General features: G+C 34.7%; 1 protein-coding gene across 1 annotated transcript in view; it reads left to right on the top strand.

Moving 5' to 3' along the window:
- TNFRSF19 (TNF receptor superfamily member 19) overlaps positions 1 to 17,727 on the top strand; it is a 67,511-nt gene that overhangs the window by 17,225 nt on the left and 32,559 nt on the right. Inside the window, exons 4-5 of the mRNA XM_044668970.1 lie at positions 9,205 to 9,383; positions 16,674 to 16,759. Of these exons, the coding sequence (XP_044524905.1) occupies positions 9,205 to 9,383; positions 16,674 to 16,759 (265 nt within the window). The remainder of the gene's footprint in view (positions 1 to 9,204; positions 9,384 to 16,673; positions 16,760 to 17,727) is intronic.

Genomic DNA, 17,727 nt, shown 5'->3' with positions numbered 1-17,727 from the left:
ATGAAAAAGACAGCACATTGCAGACAACGTGGAAAGCTTACAGAATAAGCTATTCTCTTTGCCTCGTTCTTGTCCTAAACTATGTTTCTCTATCTATAGTAACATTAGCTTTTCTGGTTACAATTACTTATACTCTTGATTATTTTTTTAATTCAAAGTTTATGCCTATGGCTTAAAAGATAGATCATAAACATGCTGCAGGTGAGAGCTAGGTACACTTAAAATTTCCATCTGTGGTTTTATTACTCCTAATTATTATTTTCTTTGGAAGTTTTTCAAGTCTTTATTTTCTTTCAAGGTGTCTAGGATTAAATTCTTATTCTTGAATCTCTGCCTTTAAAAGTTCTCAGTAGCAAGGTTTTTTTTTCTTTCTTTCTTTCTTTCTTTTTTTTTTTTTTAAAGCTACTGGTATACCATCGTTCTCTGGAGGAAGTGGGAGCTTTGGCATCCCACTACCCTTCATGGTCAGTGGTTTTTCCCATACCTCTTCTCATTTCCTTTCAATTACTAGTTAGTAAGAAGCCTCAGAAGCAGTTTCTGATTCCAAAATTACATTTTTTTTGCTTCTTTAAATCATTAATCTTTACTAGTTCTAATTAATCTTTTAATTGTGAAAAAGTACTTTGAGATATGTATATTCCAGCTTGCATAGGTCTATGAATTCAAAGGGTATCTCTTATCATTTAGCAAACCTTGAAATTCTTCCAAATTTGCTTGAAGGTCTTCTTGGTTTTGGGGGTAGCTAGGTGGCACAGTGTATAGAGTACCAGGCCTAAGTCAGGAAGACTCTTCTTCCTAAGTTCAAATCTGGTCTCAGATACATACTAACTGTATGACCCTGGACAAGTCACTTAACCTTGTTTGCCTCAGTTTCCTCATCTTTCAAATATGTTGGAGAAGGAAATGGAAAGCCACTTGACTTTCTTTGCCAAGAGAACCTCAAATGGGATCATAAAAGTAGGGTATGAATTAAAAATGACTGAAAAAAATCTTCTTGCTTTGCTGAATGGTGATTTTTTTTTGAGACACGTGTTAAGTCCTATAGTGGCAAGCATTTTTTTGCTTTGAGCATTTTCTATTATTTCCTCTCTCCTCAGGGAAGACTCCCTGAGTCTTCTTTCATTTTCTTTACTACCTCTTACTATATTCCCTATCCCTATCTCTTAAAATGCCCCAGCCTGGAATTTCTAATCTCTTTTTTGTCTTTAACCCCATTGACTATCTGTTGAAGTTTTTGGATCCTTTCTCAGAATAATCTTTTTAAATGGCTAAAATAAGAATTATTTGGATTACAAAGAAAACCAATTATGTTGATATACAGTTAAGAAAAAAAAAAGACAAGCTTACAGATCTCAGGTTAAAGACCCTTGCTCTATCCCTAGACTACTGTTTGTTGATGACTAACTGGAAGAAATCCAAAGTTTTGCAACAACTGCATGCCTTCACATTCTTCATAAGCTACCTTTTGATGGTGTGATTTCAGTAGATCTTTAAGGGTCACAGGGTGCTTCTGGATCTGATAAGGCATCTTGCTGAAGACCTTTTCTCAAGAAACTGGCTGAAAGACAATTCAGAATCAGTTTCTATAAGAAAAAACTTCTGAATCACAATAATTGCCTAATTAAATAATTTCTCACTTAAAGACTACGTATATGTAATTCACTTAAATAACACCTGAAGGTGTACAAAGTACTTTCTTCATAATAACAATTTTTAGATAGGCAGTTCAGGCATTGTCTTCATTTTACAAAAGACAAAACTGAGTCTTAGATAAGTAAAGAGGCTTGTCTAGGACTATCCAGCTAGTTAGTGTCAGAGCTGGAATTAAAACTCAAGACTTTCTCACCCCAGGTTCCACCTTCTTTACCTTTTTTTGTATCTCCTGAGTTTAGTACAGGGTCTGGAACATAGTAGGGGCTTAATAAATGCTTTTTGACTGACTGAATCTTCTGTGCTACCTCTGGAAGAAACCAGTTTTTTCTAAGAAATCAATTCACTGTAATCTGTCTCGTTTCTAGATTCTAAACAAACTGATGGTGCTCTTTAAAAGTGACAGTCAAGTGATACCATTTTAATGTGAACCAAGTTAATTTTCCATTGTTACTAGAAAAATACATTGCAGATTTTTATCCCAGTCTGGTCTATCTTAATGTGTTCCGTAATAGATCAGTGTTTCTCACACCTACTTAGTCTATTATAATTTATAGAATCGATAATTATGATTTTCTCCATTTGGTAAAAGTAGATGGGATGATTCTATTTATTTCAGTATTAAGAATGTGAAAAGAAACATATAGGTATATAAACAAATATACGTATGTATACATATATAACTTTCTTCATAAATGAGTTGGAGAGATTTGAAGAAGCCATTGGGCTTCCTTTCAATTCAAGAAAATAAACAAAACTTTGGGATTTGTGGGAGAGCATGATATTGTTTTCTTAAAGTAACCACATTAGACTTTTAATTTTCACTGTCTAGAATTTGCCCAGCCATGACTGTGCCTCTTCAGCAAGTATTGCATTTTAAGTCTTACTGCCAACAGTGTGCTTTTAACATGAGCATCTTCCAGCCGTAAATCAGAAAACTAGTTTTTGCATGAACCACTGGAAACAGTTAGGCTTGGAGTCTTTGGCACTGTTTTCAAAGTAAGCTTTTCTAACCAATTATTGGGATGACTTTTGTTAATATGAAAAATTAACTCTTATAAACAACAACATTCCTTCTCCCACATAGGTGGATGTTTATCTCCATGCTTTTAAAGTTTCCTTCTTCACTTGGAGGTAGCTTTAGTTTAATGTGAAAAGATGCAAGAAAAACGTTAGTGTAATTTGTAGGCATAAAAGCTACTTATTTCCACCATTTAATTAAAGTGTTGCTCATTTTACTTAGGCTTAATTATACTTACGAGCTGAATGATGTTTGACAAATACTAACAAACTCCAGCTTTTTAATTTTTCTATAAACAACAGTATCAACAGCAACAACAAAGCAACTCCAGAATCTTACAGAATCTCCAAAGATGGGAAAAAAACAAACAATTGGGGCTGTTTTATTAAAAGGAAGAGGACCAAATTCTAAATACCACTCACATTAATCTAATTCATTTTGATACTCTCAAATCTATCTGCAAATAACTTATTAAGAATAAATATGAAAATAATCACTTGGCTTTCAAATTTTGTGGAAAAAAAAACTTTACCTCAGGCTGAGCACAAATAAATACTACTCCAGACCATTCTCTGGTTCTGAAATTATTGGCCCATGAACTATTTCTATTTTGTGAGCATCTTCCAAGTAGTAAACAGACTTTTCTCTAGTGAAAGGTACATCTCTTTTTTTGCAATACAAAGAAAACTGACCTTGGTTTGAAGTCATAGGATTTGAGTGCAACTGCTGACTTTTGTTACCTGTGCGACTAAGCAAATGACTTATCCTTTCTGAATCTCCTTTTCCCCACTGGTGAGAAAAGAATGTTGGACTAGTTGGCTTCCAAGGTCCCTTCCAGCTTGAGATCATTGTTTCTGTATGATAAAATTTGCATCCGATGCTATTTTGGAGGGAGAAAAGATAGAAGGGTGATTGTGGCAGGTTTATGGTGAGCAATTTTATTGAGGGAAGTCCACCAACTGGGGCTTACAGGGTGGGGCTACAGGGTGGATTCAACCATAGCTTAAGCTTGAATATAATGAAGCAGTTGGATCCCACCAACTCTTTAAGTGTAGAGATGAAAATTAATATTCAGTAGTTAGTTCAAGATCAGAGGGAGGCTGTTCTTTGACACAGGAAGTTAGTCAACAAGCTTTTCAGTTAGAAGTGATATCGATACAAAAATAGGTAACAGCACTGATCTTGTAGTCCTCTATGAGCTCACATTCTAATGAAGTAGGCAACATGTAAATAACTGTCTCAGATAGATGATACATACATAGATACATAGAAATACATAGGCACATAATAGATCTCAGAAAAGAAGGATGGGAAAGATTTCCTGTAAAAGGTAACATTTGGGCTGGGTCTGGAAGGAAGCTAAGAAGAGGATGTGAAGGATGAATTATATATGTGGAAAACCTAACTGAATAAGATGACTAAGAGCCTACATCTCCAAAACCGTCCCCACATCATGTTCTGCCTTCCATTTCTGCCAGTATGAAATTATTTTACAGAAAAAGCCAACAGTAGCTGGTAAAAGCCTCAAGAAATATTGAGCTCATTCCATGAGCCCAACTTCCCAGAAGCAGTCCATAAACTAAGAATTTTCAGAACAATTGATGTGCTGCTTTGAAAGTCTACTGTTTTTCTAGTCCAGTGCAACAATTAGTCAATTTAGTAAAAGACAAAGAGATGATTTGGTATCAAATAATCAGGAGGCTCATACCAAGTAATTTTCAGATTAGACTCACTGCTTAAAAGCTTTACTACCTTTGGAAGTCTAACACTAAAATGGTGACCTGAAATCCAAAAGGGAGAGGTCATTTAAGGAGATCATGACATTTTAAAAGAAACTATTTCCAAGAATCACACTTACTTATCTGCTAATTTTATACAGAAGAGTTAAAGATCTGACATTTAGAATGAGCCCCTTTGGGCTAACAGGTAGAACAAACAAGATTCTTCTTTTTCTTTTTATATTCTATTTTTAAACCCCATTTTTCTACATATTTCCTTTCTGTTCTTTTGATTCACATCTCCTAGGTATTTCTTGATTCCACTGCGAAGAATTTTAAAGCACCTTTAACCAATAGTTTTACTTAATTTAATGAGACTATATCAAAGAAGACATTGGAGTGTTTTAAATTTTTATATTGTAAGCAATTTAATATTTATATGCTGTTTACTTTATTAGAGGCATCTAAAGTAATTACAGTGACTCTGATGTTTATGATGCATCAGAAATGTGACAGATCAAGTCTATGAGTATTAAATGCTTTGATAAGTTTTCTTTGTTGTGCCCCAAACAATCATATCCTACACACTATAATTTACTTCTTTGGATAATTGGAAACAACTTCTCTGAAATTCTAGTCTTTTTAAGATTTATGGGATTGGGTTGAACAGGCACTGCATAGAGTTCCCAGAATTTTATGATCTGCCAGCTGGATTATGTTTTTTAAAGTGGTAGTGGTGGTGGTGGTGGTGGTAGTGGTGGTTCTTTAAATTATAATGGACTTCCAGTGTCATCTTTTGAAATTTTTTAAAATACTCCCTAAAAATTAGTGGGTATAAACAACCTTAGTTCTAGCCTCTGAAAAATAAATCCACTAACAGGAAATAAAAGGGCAACCTAAGCTTTGCCTGACATCTTAAGGTATAATATTAATGCCTTATAATATCCATATAATCAGTACCCAGTGTGAGAAATTTGTAATCTGGAAATATATAAATTGTTTATTTTTTTAAATTCTTACCTTCTGTCTTAGATCGATACTAAATATTGTTCTAAGGTTGAGAGTAAGAGCTAGGCAATTGGGGTTAAGTGACTTGCCCAGGGTCATTCAGCTCAGTTGTTTAATTTTTTAAAACTTGGCCAGTTTAAAACTAGTCAAAGATACAAAAATCACTCTTCTAGTATTTAGTTGGCCAGCTAAAAATGCCAGAGATGATTAAAAACACCTCACTTATCCAAAAGTCACATCATCATTTACCTCAGTAAGGCAGAATTCAACTAATAATCCAAAGTGATCAAGAAGACTTCCGAGAAATTAAAATAGAGATCATAAAGTCGCAGTATCTAAAGTCCTGAGATTTTTTTTAGAAGAATCCCTTCAAAGGCTACTTACTATAAATATTAACTCTACCTTCCACTAGATGTTTCATAAAATGTATGGACTCTCTTGCTTGTTTATCACACATGACACAAGCTCTGGTCTTTGTGCCTTGGTGATGACTCTCCTCTGTGCCTGGAAAGCATCTCTGTCTCTCTCTCTCTGTTTTTTTTAACCCTTACCTTCCATCTTGGAGTACATACTGTGTATTGGCTCCAAGGCAGAAGAGCGGTAAGGGCTAGGCAATGGGGGTCAAGTGACTTGCCCAGGGTCACACAGCTGGGAAGTGTCTGAAGCCAGATTTGAACTTAGGACCTCCCATCTCTAGATCTGGCTCTCAATCTACTGAGCTACCCAGCTGCGCCCCCCCCCCAGCATCTCTGTCTCTTAGAGTCTCTGCTTTCTTTCCAGTTTCTTCTCAAGCTCTAGTTTCTTCTACATGAAACCTTTCCTGATCTCTCTCCTAATTTCAGGTTCCTCCTTGTAAACAACTGTGTATGTTTATAAATATGCATACATAGCAGTTTAGAAGCTTCAAATGAAAAGGGAACAAGAGACTGCCAATGAAGAGTATAGGGAAGTAAGGGTAGCTAGGTGGCTTAGTGGATAGAGCCAGACCTAGAGATTGAAGGTCCTGGGTTCAAATGTAGACTCAGACACTTGCTAACTATGTAGACCTGGACAAGTCACTTAACCCCAGTTACGTAGCTCTTCTGCTCTTCTTTTTTGGTAACAGTAACAGAAGAGTTACTGCTCTTCTGCTTCGGAACTGATTCTGTCAATTCTAAAAAAATATATATTTAAAGTACAGGGAAGCAGCAAGATCTTGATCTCTAGCAGGCTGACAACAAAGGTAGATAGAGAGAAACTATAAAAAGCAGACATGAGAACTCAAAAAAATAGGAGTGTAAAGCCATTTAGTATAGTGGCAAATAGACATTTGAAGGGAACGTAAGATGTGAAAGGCCTAAGGAAAAGAAAGAATTCGACTTTGCTTGTTATCTCATCAAGAAATGAGTATGAAATAAGTTTCCTCTGATACACATTATATCCAAATGTGCTCCATTTTGGCTTCCTCTCTTCTCTTTTTGTTGATAGTGAGGGGGGAGGTTTTTTGGTTTGTTTTATTGAAACTATGATTTTATTTAGGGAGGTCCCAGTGAGGAAACTCCCTTGACCACTGTAGATTGACATCTGCTCTGCAATTTATAATTTTAAGAGTTGCTTGGGGCACAACAAGGGTGACTGCCTTTATCCTGGTCACGACTTGCACTCTGAACCCTGTTATCCCCTGAACTTCTACCCCCAGGGCTTCATGTTCTGACTGGTAGTTGCCTCAGTCATTCATGAGGGTACCATGATGAACTCAACTCTGTCACTGCCAAGAAGTATTTACCAAGGAGCAGCGAAGGTAGCTAGGTCTCGAGATGGAAGATCCTGGGCCAGTCTATTCCTCTCTGACCTTTGTAACTCAGCAGTTCTCAAATTGTTGTCTGGGAACATCAGGGAGTCCCCAAGACCTTTTCAGGGAGTCTGCAAGGTCAAAACTATTTCTTAATAATACCAATATATTATTTGCCTATTAAAATTTTCCTTTTCCAACTATGTATTTTTGTGAGCCTAGATTTTCTTCATATACTTTTTTTTAAACCCTTACCTTCCTTCTTAGTCTCAATACTGTATATCAGTTCCAAGACTGAAGATCAGTAAGGGCTTGCAATAAGGGTTAAGTGACTTGCCCAGGGTCACACAGCTAAGCAATGTCTAAGGCCAGATTTGAACCTAGGACCTCCCCTCTCTAGGTCTGGCTCTCAATCCACTGAGTCACCCAGCAGCCCTCCCCCCATATACTTGAAATAAGAGGATTGCAAAAATAAATTTCAAAAATGGCACTCTTCTTACTAAACTTTTTTGGTTTTGAAAATATTTATTTTATAAAATAAAAATCTGTTCTTTATGTTAACATGTAATGGATTTATTATTATTTAAATGAAATGGGGGCAGCTGGGTAGCTCAGTGGATTGAGAGCCAGGCCTAGAGACAGGAGGTCCTAGGTTCAAATCCAGCCTCAGACACTTCCCAGCTGTGTGACCCTGGGCAAGTCACTTGACCCCCATTGCCTACCCTTACCAATCTTCCACCTATAAGTCAATACACAGAAGTTAAGGGTTTAAAATTTAAAAAAAAATGAAATGAACAACTATAAGTTTTAATTTCTAATATGATAAATACCGATAGGTGTAACCCACAAAATTTCTTTTGGGTACCAAGGATAAAGGAACCCCGAGATGAAAAAATCTGAGAATCCCTGATACAGCTTTCCAAACAAAATTATCTTTCCCTGGCCACCACTCTTTTCTATGTGCGCTCTCCCTCCATAAGAATGTCAGCTTGTGAGAACTGTCTTTGTATTAATGCTCCTGGTGTTTAGCACATTGCTTGGCATGTAGTAAGCACTTAATGGATGCTTTAAAATTGAGTCATTTTAGACCATTCGGCTTGATTTAGAATATATAAGAAATATCAAATTGTACAAAGTTAAAGAAAAGAGAGTTATGTGGCAGATAAAGAATTTTCAGAATCCAAGAGATCATTATACTCTACCCCCTTTATTTTTCGGATCATGAATCTAAGGCTTTGAGAAGTTAAATGATCACACACACACACACACACACACACTTATAGTGGCTGCACATCTATGGCCACATTCTCAACATGGTTCCCAGCTTGCAGCCCTTGGATCTCTTAAGATTATAATTTGTGACACAAATAAAACACTTTTCTTCGTATCCAAACCAGAAGTTATAATACATTTTCATCATAAATTGCAGAGTTTGAGTGATTTAAAAAAGAATGTGCATACCTTATTAAATGAAATTGGAACTTAAATTGCAAAATGTAATTAGGTAATCAAATTTTAAGTAACACTTTTTCAGTCATTAGTTAACCATATATTTGGTTATTTTTGTAACCATGCAAATTCCGTGTGAAATTTTACATGCCATTATTTTCTTTCACCTAAGATATGAACCCCAATATCAAAGTGCTTGTTTTTATGCCTTTACCAGTGAATTACTGAATAGGCCATTCACTTTAGAATCTGAACATTCACATGACTGGTTTAATTAGAAAACAAGAAAGCTCAATAATTCTACCATAAGCTAGTAATAATGTACCAGTGGGAGTCCTTGCGGCTCTTTATTATTCAAATACCCAGAGGTTTCTTGAATAAAGTGGATGACTAAGTATACTTATAGAAGTAAGAGAGATTATTAGCAGTGGAAGACACATTTGAACTTGCTGAAAGAAGTGCTTTTGTATCGAGGAAGGCCTACCCTCAGTAATTATTACACTAGGTCTTCATTTTATCCCAGCAGTCCCTACTTATTCACGCTTGCAATGTCTGAATGGCTTTCTATTGCTTGTTAATCCCCGCAGGAATGTGGCTTTGGTTATGGGGAGGATGCACAGTGCATGACATGCAGGCCGCACAGATTCAAGGAGGACTGGGGCTTTCAGAAATGCAAATCCTGTCTGGATTGTGCCTTAGTGAATCGATTTCAGAAGACCAACTGTTCTGTCACCAGTGACGCCGTTTGTGGGGACTGCTTACCAGGGTGAGTTAAAATTTAATATTTTTTTCATCATTATGAAAAATCATCTCTCCTGTTTTTATCTCAATTTTATACACACCATTATTAACTCAAATTACTTGATATTATATTAATAAATCAATACACCAATAACTTAAATAGTTAATATTATTCCAATTATAAATTAATATACTTGTGTTCTCTTAAACTTTAACTATTAAATAAATTTTAAATTAATACACTAACATTGTCTTGAATTAGTTCAATTTTATGCACACCATTATTAACTCAAATTACTTGATATTATATTAATAAATCAATACACCAATAACTTAAATGTTTAATATTATTCCAACTATAACATACTCATGCTCTCTTAAACGTTAAATGTTATATAATTTTTAAATTAATACACTAGCATTGTCTTGAATTGGTTCAATTTTATACACACCATTATTAACTCAAATTACTTGATATTATATTAATAAATCGATACCCCAATAACTTAAATATTTAATATTATTCCAATTATAAATTAATATACTTGTGTTCTCTTAAACTTTAACTATTAAATAAATTTTAAATTAATACACTAACATTGGCTTGAATTAGTTCAATTTTATGCACACCATTATTAATTCAAATTATTTGATATTTTATTAATAAATCAATACACTTATAATTTAAATAATATATATTAATGTATAAATATTTAATTATTATGCTATTATTAACTCTAATTGTTTATCATTTTTGTCATTAAAATATTTTGTAAATACTGCTAGTAAATACTGCTTTGATTTTGTCTAAGTTACTTCTCCCTGGATCCGAGTTTCTTCATCTGTAAAATGAAGTCACTGGACGAGGTGACTAAGATCCCCTCCAATTCTAAATATAATCCTGTGAATTAGACTGTAAGTTCCTTGAGTAGAGGGTCCGTGTCTTACACTTCTTTGAGTCCCCATTAGTACCCAACACATATATGAGATACTCAATAGGCATTTGTTGATTTGATTTGTTAGATTTTTCATGTGTTTTACCATTTAGTCCATTTGCACTTTCATAGCTAAATCATGGCACATTGGACTCCATGTCCAGCATTCACCTACTTCTCACCTTTACCTTAGAGGGTCTCTGGCTTCCTTAAAAGCTCTACTCAAGTGCCATCTCCAAGATGAGGCCCTTCCTCATCCCACAAAGGTTCTACCCCCATCTTGACATTACTTTGTATTTGCTTTCTGGGATACATTCTGATTTCTCCCCTCCCTTCCCATAAGCTCCTCATGAGAGCATGATCTGTGTCATTTTTTACTTAGTGTCCCCAGTACCTATGGCAATTCCGTGCTTATAGTAGGCACTTGTTCATCATTTAGTTTGAATTTAATTGTATGGAGTTCAATTTGAAGGCAAATGCCTTTGCATTTTTACCAATATCAGAAGTTCAGAAATGGGATGTTAAGACATGACACACATGACTTTTAAGTGATTGAATTCTGTCTGACTTATAAACTCATCAAATATTAAAGCTGGAGTGAATTTAGCCTAACTCATTGATTTTTTTTTTTTTTTTGTATAAGAAACTATGGCTTTAAAGGGGCTAAGTGACCAAAATGAAAGAGTTTGAAACAGAAACAGGACTAGGATTCTCCTCTCCTAAACTCCTTGTCCCATGTTCTTTCTGATACACTTGGACAACTCTACAGTTACAACTTGGACTTCAGACTAATACTATGTTAACTAAAAATTCTGGATTTCAAGTAAGAAAGAATCTCAGAAATCATGTAGTTCATTCTGTACCTGAATAGAAATATGTTCTACATGTCTCTAAACAGTGGTGATCTGGCCCTTGCTTGAAGACCTCTAGTGAGGAGGAACTACCACCTCCTGAAGCAATTCATTCCACTTTTGGTCATCTCTAATTGTTAGTTTTTTGATTATTTGCTTTCCTATGCCCTTCTCACATTTATCCCAGTTCAGTTCTCTGGTGTTATGAAATATGTTTAATCCAGATTTTTATGTTATTTTCCTTCAGATATTTGAATATAGCTATCATGGCCTCCCCCATCCCATGTTTTCTAGATCAAATATCTCTGGTTCTTTTTAAAATTTGAACTTTTTTCAACTTTTTTTCAACTAAGCATTTATTTTCTCTTCCTATCACTTCCCATACAACTGATAAAAAGGAAAAGAGACTTCCTTATAACAAATGCATAATCAAGCAAAATAATTTTCACATTAGCCTTGTCCAAGATTATATATCTCATTCTACATTTTTAATTCATCATCTCTCTCTCATTAGGTAGATATCATTCTTTATCATCAGTCCTCTGGAATCGGTTGAATTGATTAGAGTTCTTCAGTCTTTCAGTCATTTGTTTCCACAATGTTGTGACTACAAATTATTCTTCTAGTTATGCTCACTTCACTGCATCAGTTCATACAACTCTTCCAAGGTTTCTCCAAAACCTCCCCCTTCATCACTTTTTAGAGTACTATGTGTTCCTTTACCTTTATATGCCATAATTTGTCCAATTATTTCCCAATTCATAGGCGCACCCTCTTTCTAGATCGCTCCCCACTTGGGTATTGGGGATCTGTGTTCCTCAGTGCAGATCCTCTCCAACTATCTACTTTTTCTATTATTGACATTATTTAGCTGTTCATTGAAGGGTTATGAAAAAATACAACCTCCTTAAGAAGTGACTGAATTTAATGAGGAGCTCAAGACCATGGCCTTAGGTGTCTCTCAAAATATGGAAGTAGGCTCTTCTATTTTTTAAATTGAGGTAGAATTTCACACAGATATGTAATATTAAACCCTAGGTGGGGAATATGGTGACCAAGACTGAAGGGAAGAGAAAGTTTTTCAATTGAGAGGGATGTTATTGAATAGCTGGGAGGTTCTTTTAGGAAATTATGGAACATAGGTGATATATAAGATAAGGAAAAGTAGAGGATGGGACATAGAGCCCTAAAGAATAGCCTTATTCCCTAGTTTATCCTCCTCTTGGCTTGGATCAAAGACTTTTAATTCAACGAAGTGTTTAAATGTAGTTTTATAGATTAATTACATGATTACTTTTATTATATCTTTTTCAAACCGGAATTAATGCATGAGGCGAGTGGCACTTATTTAGTGGTTTTTATCCAAAGCTTTTCCAAAGTTTGTTTCTTTTATTTCACTTGACTACTCTGAAGTCAATGATGGTTCTTAATACTTTTAATAATAAAATACTAATTTTCCAAACAGTAAAATTGAGACTTGGAGAGTGAATTTTATGGTACTACTCCTAAAAAAAAAAAAAGCAAAGGCATGAATAAAACATGAAAATTTTATTTTTAATCCTTTCCTCTACTATTTTGCCCTCTTTTCCTTTCACTACCCTAAATTCTGTCTAAACCTGTTGCTACCTTATCCATTTGTCATGAGTAGGTTTTAGGTGATTGGTCTAATGTGAAAAACAGCAGCAGATGGGGCAGCTGGGTAGCTCAGTAGATTGAGAGCCAGGCCTAGAGACGGGAGGTCCTAGGTTCAAATCCGGTCTCAGACACTTCCCAGCTGTGTGACCCTGGGCAAGTCACTTGACCCCCATTGCCTACCCTTACCACTCTTCCACCTATAAATCAATACACAGAAGTTAAGGGTTTAAAATCAAAAAAAGAAAAAGAAAAAACAGCAGCAGATTAGCCAACATTAAGAAATAAAATCTCTCTTTTTGAGTGCAATTTACTAGAGGAAAATGAGCTTTATTACTTTAGCTCAAAGTTTCAATGTGGTATAGTGGATAAACACTGTCCTGGAAGTTAGAATAGCATGATTTCAAATATTGCCCTTAAAGCTTAGTATCTAGGTGACCAGGACAAGCATCCAAACCTCAGTTTTCTCATTTTTATTTTAAAAAAAAGGTATAATTGTACCTTCCTCAAAGAGTTATAAGGCTTAAATGACGTAAGCTATACAAAGCATTTTACAAAGTCTAAAAATGCTCTAGAAATGTCAGTTCATATTATTATTATTACTGTTTTCTTCAAATAATGACTACAGCCAGAAATTTAAAGATGATACTTAAAATGGCATTGAGTATTTAAATGCTTATTTAAATTCATGTATTCAAAGAATTTAATATTTATTTAAATGATATTTAAAATAGTGTAGAAAATATGGCACACTCTTCCTTGATCTTTTGCTGCCATACATATTAAGTGGCCAGTGTCAATAGCATTATTACTAAAACATCAGGAAAAGTATGGGTTTTCCTTCATTTTATCCTAATGAACATTTTATCGTCTGTGCCTATTTGGAAACTACTTACTACTATTACACTATATTTTGGGCTCACTCCTGTCCTCTCCTAAGTGTGTCCTAGGTAAATAAGGGTAATTGAGTCCCTGTTTCAGATCATTTGTGCAGCAATCTAAAAATTCTTAGTTAAGCAGACAGGTCATAAGGCCAGAGAAAGAAACAGCAGGTGATAATAGTTAGGAGGCATTTGTATTTGTAGAAATACTGTTGTCACAATTCATATGGATCCATGATTATTTTCTCCTTTTAGTAGTTTATGAAGAGATTTCATTCTGGTACTATTTGAAGACTGTACCGTACATTAATTTAAAATCCATCAGCATGCTTTTGTTGAACACCTTCTAATGCCAAACCCTATGCTGGGTGGTGGGAGTACAAAGGTCAAAGTTAAATAATTCTTGCCCTCAAGGAGCTTAAACATGGACACATATGAGTACATATAAGGTAAAATACAAAGTCATAGAAGTTAATTTTGGTGGGAAAGAACTAGCAGCCAAGGGAATTGGGAATGACTTCACATAGGAAGTAGCATTTGAGATGAACCTTGAAGAAAACTAGAGTTTCTGAGCATCAGAAGTAAGAGTAGAATGCTTATTGGTAATGGAGGCAGAAAAGGGTAAGGAATGAGTAAGGAATGGAAGGAAGACCAAACCTCAGAATGGGTGGAAGAATAATAATGTATAATAGGTTTGGAGCCATAGTTTGGAATCAGGTTGTGAAGAGCTTTAAATGTATTAAATTTAGAAAGAAGAGGATTTTTTTCTTTTTTTTTTTCAGTCCTGGAGGCAATACAGACGTGCTAGAGTTTATTGAGCAGTAAAATAATGGGTTAAGTAAAATATGAACATCTCTTTGGTGACTGTTTGGGAGATGGGCCAAAGAAGAGAAAATCATGAGGCTGGGAGACCAGTTAGGAGTTTGTTGCCATAATCCATGTTAGAGGTGTTGAGGGTGAGAAAAAGGGTGATGGCCTGGTGAGTGGAAAAATGGGGACAGATGTGAAATATTTTATAGAGTTTGAAATAACTGGAGTCAAGAATGACCCTGAAATTTCAAACCTGGCTAATGAGAAAGATGGTGATATCCTTTAAAAAAAAAAAAAAAGGAAATTTGGAAGAGGGCTGGATTTGGTAGAGAAGCATAATGAGGTCTGGTTTGGACATATTGAGTTTGAGATGGTTGTGGGACACCCATTTCAAAATGTTCAATAGGTAATTGACATAATTGACTACTTGGGCTCAGAAGAGAAACTAATGCTAGAGTCCTCCTTATGCCATGGTCTTCAAGTTCATTATCAAAGTCTTAATTTAACAAGTTTAATCAGATCCTGAGTTCTCTTTAATTTAAAGTTAATAATAATGTTTTCATAAATGTCTCTGTGAGTGAAAATATTAATTATCATTATTAGGACTACCAGAAAGAGCTCAAAACAGAACGAGGTCCTATTCTAAAAAAAGCATGGTATAGTGAATGAAAAGACTTATTTTTTAGAATGTGAATTTTAACTAGGTCACTTGATAGCTCTGTGACCGTGTTAAAATTACTTTAACATCTGTAAGCCTTGGTTTCCACATCTGTAAAATAGGAATGATAATACTTGCACAGCCTATCTGACAGGGTTATTGTGAGAAGAATGCTTTGTAAGATATAAATATATATCCCAATATTGAATATATACTCAATTCAAAATATACATTTTCTTTCTTTCCCAAAATGACATAAAATATTGGCATTTAAAACATTTGTATATTAAACCTGCGTCCCTTCTTGTAGTTCTCTTTTTAAAATCTTTTATTTTTTTGGATGCTGTATTACTATCTCTTCAGTACTGATCAGTACCACATATTAGATTCTGATTTGATATTGATTGATTTTTCAACTCACCTAAAGCCAGAGTCATAGAATATCAGAGCCAAAAGGAACTTTAGAGATCATCCAATCCAACCCCTTCATTTTATAGATGAAGAAACTAAAGAGCCAGAGAACAAAAGTGACTTACTTGCATTAACGGGAAAGACAGAACCAGAATTAAAACCCAGGTCTTCTTAACTCCACTTCCAGTATTCTTTCCTTTATACTATATTGCCTTTATATGGAATAAGTTCTACTGTGTACAGGTTATCTTTTGCCATTTAGTTTATTTTACTGGAATCTCATTTGTTTATACTTTTTAATCAGCACAAATATAAAACTGAAAAGTAGAGATTATTCCTATAATTAACAAAAGAGCTAATTTGATGGGAAAATCCTTAATTTCCTCCATTTTGCTTTCTATCTCACTTTATGAAAAATTCCTAAATAAGTGAGAGTCATTTTTTCAGTAGAAGAATAGAAATCAGAGCTATGCATTATTTAGCCAGATTTTCATAATGAAAATTGACAATCATCTAGACAATTTAGATAAACTGTTTACCCAACTTAGGGCCAAATGGAACTTTAACCTTTATTCAGATAGGCATATTTTTGCATACATTGTTCAGATTCATCTTCTGACTTCATTGTAATTGATCCTATGAAGAATAGTACCTGAATTCTGAATATTGCAAAAGTTCCATTCATAATAGGCTTGGTGTACATTAGAATTGAGAAGCAAAGAGCCATTAGTTTCTTTCTTTCTTTCTTCCTTCCTTCCTTCCTTCCTTCTTTCCTTTCTTCCTTCCTTCCTTCCTTTCTTTTTTTCTTTCTTTCTTTCTTTCTTTCTTTCTTTCTTTCTTTCTTTCTTTCTTTCTTTCTTTCTTTCTTTCTTTCTTTCTTTCTTTCTTTCTTTCTTTTATTTTCTGCTTGGGATTGGTTCCAAATGTGTGACATGTTCAGTAAGACTACAGTGTGATCACAATTATGCTTCTGGATGGTATGATATCTGAGGCACAATTATGTTTAACCGTCTAAGTTCAGTTTTATTTGGAATAAAAATAGTAATAGAAGCATCAGATATCTTCTAGAAAAAATATTGTTACACCTATTAGCTTAGGAGAAAAGACATTAAGGATTCATTTTCCTTCCTTTTCTAGATTTTACAGGAAGACAAAGCTTGTTGGCTTTCAAGACATGGAGTGTGTACCTTGTGGAGATCCACCACCCCCATATGAGCCTCACTGTGAGTCAATGTTGTTTAAAATAGAACTATAGCTATCTTTCACCTTCCTACTTGCTTTCGTTAGTTGAGAAATGAAGTAAATTTTTCTCACTGTGAAACTACACAAGGGGCACGAATTTTTATCAAGCTTTCTACCAGGATGTTAATGTTCATTTGCTAGGGTTTTAGAGAACAAGACTTCTTGATTCATAAGAATCTTAAAGAAAATTATGGATATTTTGCTATTATATTTCATTCAAGGGAGGCAGTATGGTACAGTAGATAGTATAGTAGACTTGGAGTTAGGAAGATCTGGGTTTAACTTCTGGTTCGGATACTTTATGTGTGATTCTGTTACTTAAGTTTACTTTAAGTAAGTTACTTAAGCTTACTTTAAGCTTTACTGTTACTTAAGTTACTTAAGCTCCGTGCACTGCAAGCAACTTCCTGGAACCCTGCATATTAGAGATAGATTGTGAACTGTGTTGTTGAAGAGAGACCCAAAACTCAGAAAAGAGCATTCACACCAAGGGTTCCTCATAGTGAAACCATCACAGCTACTTTCACATGTTTGTATGTTAATCATATTTCATATTTTGTTTTATGCTTACCATCAGTCAACCTTCATTTGGTGAATTAATCATACTGAATAACAGAACAAGGATAATTTGAATGTAGTTTCCTAGAAAATTAACTATACCAGCACTAACCTCTGTTAACATGTGTGCATGGAAAACTGGTTATATCTGAACTTTTTTTTTTCAAATCAGGAACTATCATCTTCAATTCTGCTCTTCTTTTTTGTGAAAGAGCTTTATTTCCCTTAGTATACCCAAACACAAATTTAGTGCTGATCATATAGCTCCTAAAGAAAACAGGGCAGGGAATGGGACAGAGAAAGGGTCACCAAGAAGGCTTACCAATATGCTTAGAGTATGCATGTAGGCTCCTAGAGGTCTTTAGGTCTTTGGTATGGTGCCATAATATGA

This window comes from Gracilinanus agilis, chromosome 3, assembly GCF_016433145.1.
Source record: "Gracilinanus agilis isolate LMUSP501 chromosome 3, AgileGrace, whole genome shotgun sequence".
Lineage (NCBI taxonomy): Eukaryota > Metazoa > Chordata > Mammalia > Didelphimorphia > Didelphidae > Gracilinanus > Gracilinanus agilis.
The sequence above is the reverse complement of the archived record's forward strand: the minus strand, read 5'-3'. Positions and strand labels throughout refer to the sequence as shown.